The 2,815-nt window shown below is 45.5% G+C and overlaps 1 protein-coding gene across 1 annotated transcript; it reads right to left on the bottom strand.

Moving 5' to 3' along the window:
• Positions 1-1,524: 1,524 nt before the first annotated feature.
• Positions 1,525-2,379, bottom strand: LOC121240872. The gene has a single exon (XM_041138397.1). It carries the CDS (start codon positions 2,377-2,379, stop codon positions 1,525-1,527), a length of 855 nt encoding a protein of 284 aa, XP_040994331.1.
• Between the last annotated feature and the right edge of the window lie 436 nt (positions 2,380-2,815).

Genomic DNA, 2,815 nt, shown 5'->3' with positions numbered 1-2,815 from the left:
CTTGTCCTGTTTCTCCTACGATGTAGACCCATATTCCTCCTCCCGTTTGGCAGGCAGATCTATCAATGGACACCAACCAGGGTTATTGTGTGGTGCAACTTCAACTTCTACTAGGAAGTCTGTAAATTCGGCGACGAAATTTGCCAAAGCTTGCCCCTTCACTGAACTCATGGGCATGTAATCGATCTCAAATTCGCTGAGTTCCACTGAACACACGACCAATGTTCCGTTAACACCTTTATGGGATGAGCCTGGAAATATGGTCACAATCTCCTGGCCGTTGTCACTAATGTAAATGCCAACATTTCCATTCGAGAGTATCTAGTCTCGGCGCCTTTTAATGCGCGGCTCGTGTAATACATTGGCACCTATGTTACTCATTTTTCCTTGACTAGCACCGCGAAGTTGGCGTGGGGGGATACCGCCAGATATACGTACAAGGTATCCCCTTGGTTGGGCTGTTTTAACAGTGGTGGGTTAGATAGATATTTCTTTAGCTCAAGGAAAGCCCGATCGCACTCTTCATTCCATGAGTGTATTTTCGTAAGACCCTAGAAAAAGGGAAGACATTTGTCCATGGATCTTGACACGAAACGGTTCAATGCTGCCACCCTACCCTCTAACCGTTAGGCATCGTTGATGTTTTAAGGCAGCTTCATGTTCAAGATGGCATCAATTTTTTCAGCGTTTGCCTCAATGCCTCTTTCTGAGATAATGAAGCCTAAACATTTTCTCGAATCTACCCCAAAAGCACACTTTGCTGGGTTTAATTTCATTTTATACTTACAAAGCACAGCAAAAGATTCTCTTAAGTCTTCTAGGTGTTGGGCGGGTTCTTCCATAGTCCTTCCAATTTGCTGTTTAAACATCCGATTGACTATCCTTTGGGAAGCCTCCCCGACATTCTTCAGCCCAAAGGGCATCACTCAGTAACAGTAAAGACCTCTATCAGTGATAAATGTCGTATTCTCTTCATCCGCTTGGTTCATGCAGATATGATTGTACCCTAAATAAGCGTCCATAAAACTTAGCACTCGGTGTCCTGCTGTGGCGTTGACGATAATATCGATCCGTGGCAAGGGGAAGTTGTCCTTGGGGTAGGCTTTATTTAGGTCCGTGAAGTCCACACACATCCTGAACTTCCCGTTAGCTTTCTTGACTAATACTACATTGGAGAGCCACTCTGTGTAGTATGTTTCTCTTATAAACCCCGCATCTAGGAGATGATCTACCTCCACAGCTATGGCTGTGCACTTCTCCATGCTAAAAGCTCTTCTTTTTTGGCGTACTTTCTTTGCTGCTAGGTCAACACACAGGTTGTGCTCTATAATGGCATTGTCAATTCCCGGCATATCTTCATGACTCTAGGCGAACATGTCTATGTGTTCGATCAACAATTATTCTCATCCCTTACTTCCATGTCTTGGTTGGCTATGATTAATGGTGGGGGCGGCGACTTCCCTTCTAACTTTCCGCGATACACACGCCCGGTGCCCTTGCTCTAAGTTTTTGCAAATAGCATTCTCACAGCAAAATTTGTTCTCCCTGAACCTCATCAACGCCTGTCTCCATTGGGAACTTCATTTTTAAGTGGTAGGTAGAAGTCACAACCTTCTGATTATTCAAAGTGGGGCATCCCAATATGGCGTTGTAGGATGATGAGGCTATGAATACCAAGAAGTCCGTCATTATTGTTTCCATATGTGAATCCTGGTCGACTGTGACTGGTAATGTGATAGCGGCCATTGGTTGTACAACCTCGCCAGAGAATCCCTTTAGGGGAGTTGGCGAGGGGCATAGCCTGACGGGGCTAATGTCTATCTTGGCAAAAGCATCACAGAATAAGATGTTAGCTGAGCTCCCGTTGTCGATTAGTATCCGTCTGGTCGTGTAGTTTGCAATTAACAAGGTGACTATCAAGGCATCATCATGTGGGTAGAGGATCCCTTGACAGTCTTCATCTCCAAAAGAGATGGTGGGCGTGGTACCTAATCGAGTGTGTTTGGAGGGTTTATCCACTATGTATACCTCGTGGTACCTTGCTTTACAGGTGTGAGCTTTTCTACTAGAAGTCGTCACACCCCCGCTGGCAAATCCTCCTGCTACGGTGCGACTTTCTTCGAGGGGAGCTTGGTTTTGGCTGTGAGGTTGGTGGGGGGCGTCATGTCTCTGTTCTCTTTCTTGTCTCTGTATTTTTGGACTACTGCTCTGCCTGGGCTCTTGCCCCCAGCCATCTTCTATTCTCAGTTTGATGTATTCAACTAGCATTCGCTCAAGTTCACCACTTATCGCCAATCTAGCCACTATTTTCTTCATGGTTGAGCAATCTTCCTTCCAGTAAGTGTCTGATTGGTGGTATTTGCAATAGTGTTGGCCCATTGTGGGTGGGCGTGCTTATTTCCTTGTGGTTGCTACATTTTCTTGTACACTGAGATTGTTGTTGATGAGGCAAGGCTTTTGGTCTCGCTGGGTGGAGTACCTTTCTCGCCGCCCGTCTTGATGACTTGGCCTAACATTCTTCCTATCTATTGCACTATACGAGATCTTGGTCTCTAACTTTAACTCTTACTTCCTGGGTTCTAAAAAGTCTTGTAATGTGTCCTCGGCGTTAACATAGTCATTTGTCATGTCCATGAACTCCCTCAGAGTCGAGGGGGTTTCACCTAGCCAACTTGCCATTAATGGACTTCGAGGCAATATTCCTCCCAAAAGGGCAGCTAGGGTGATCTTCTCATCCTGAGCTTCTGTGGTCAGTTTCTCCTTGTTGAATCGGGTCTAATAAGCTTTTAGACTTTCCTCCTCCTTTTGCTTAATA

Source organism: Juglans microcarpa x Juglans regia, chromosome 7S, assembly GCF_004785595.1.
Source record: "Juglans microcarpa x Juglans regia isolate MS1-56 chromosome 7S, Jm3101_v1.0, whole genome shotgun sequence".
Taxonomy (NCBI): Eukaryota; Viridiplantae; Streptophyta; class Magnoliopsida; order Fagales; family Juglandaceae; genus Juglans; species Juglans microcarpa x Juglans regia.
Note: the sequence above shows the minus strand (reverse complement) of the source record. Positions and strands in the feature narration are given on the sequence as shown.

What these genes read in the sequence shown, in the direction of transcription:
- LOC121240872 (XM_041138397.1), bottom strand. Translation starts at nt 2,379, where the DNA reads ATGGGCCAACACTATTGCAAATACCACCAATCAGACACTTACTGGAAG.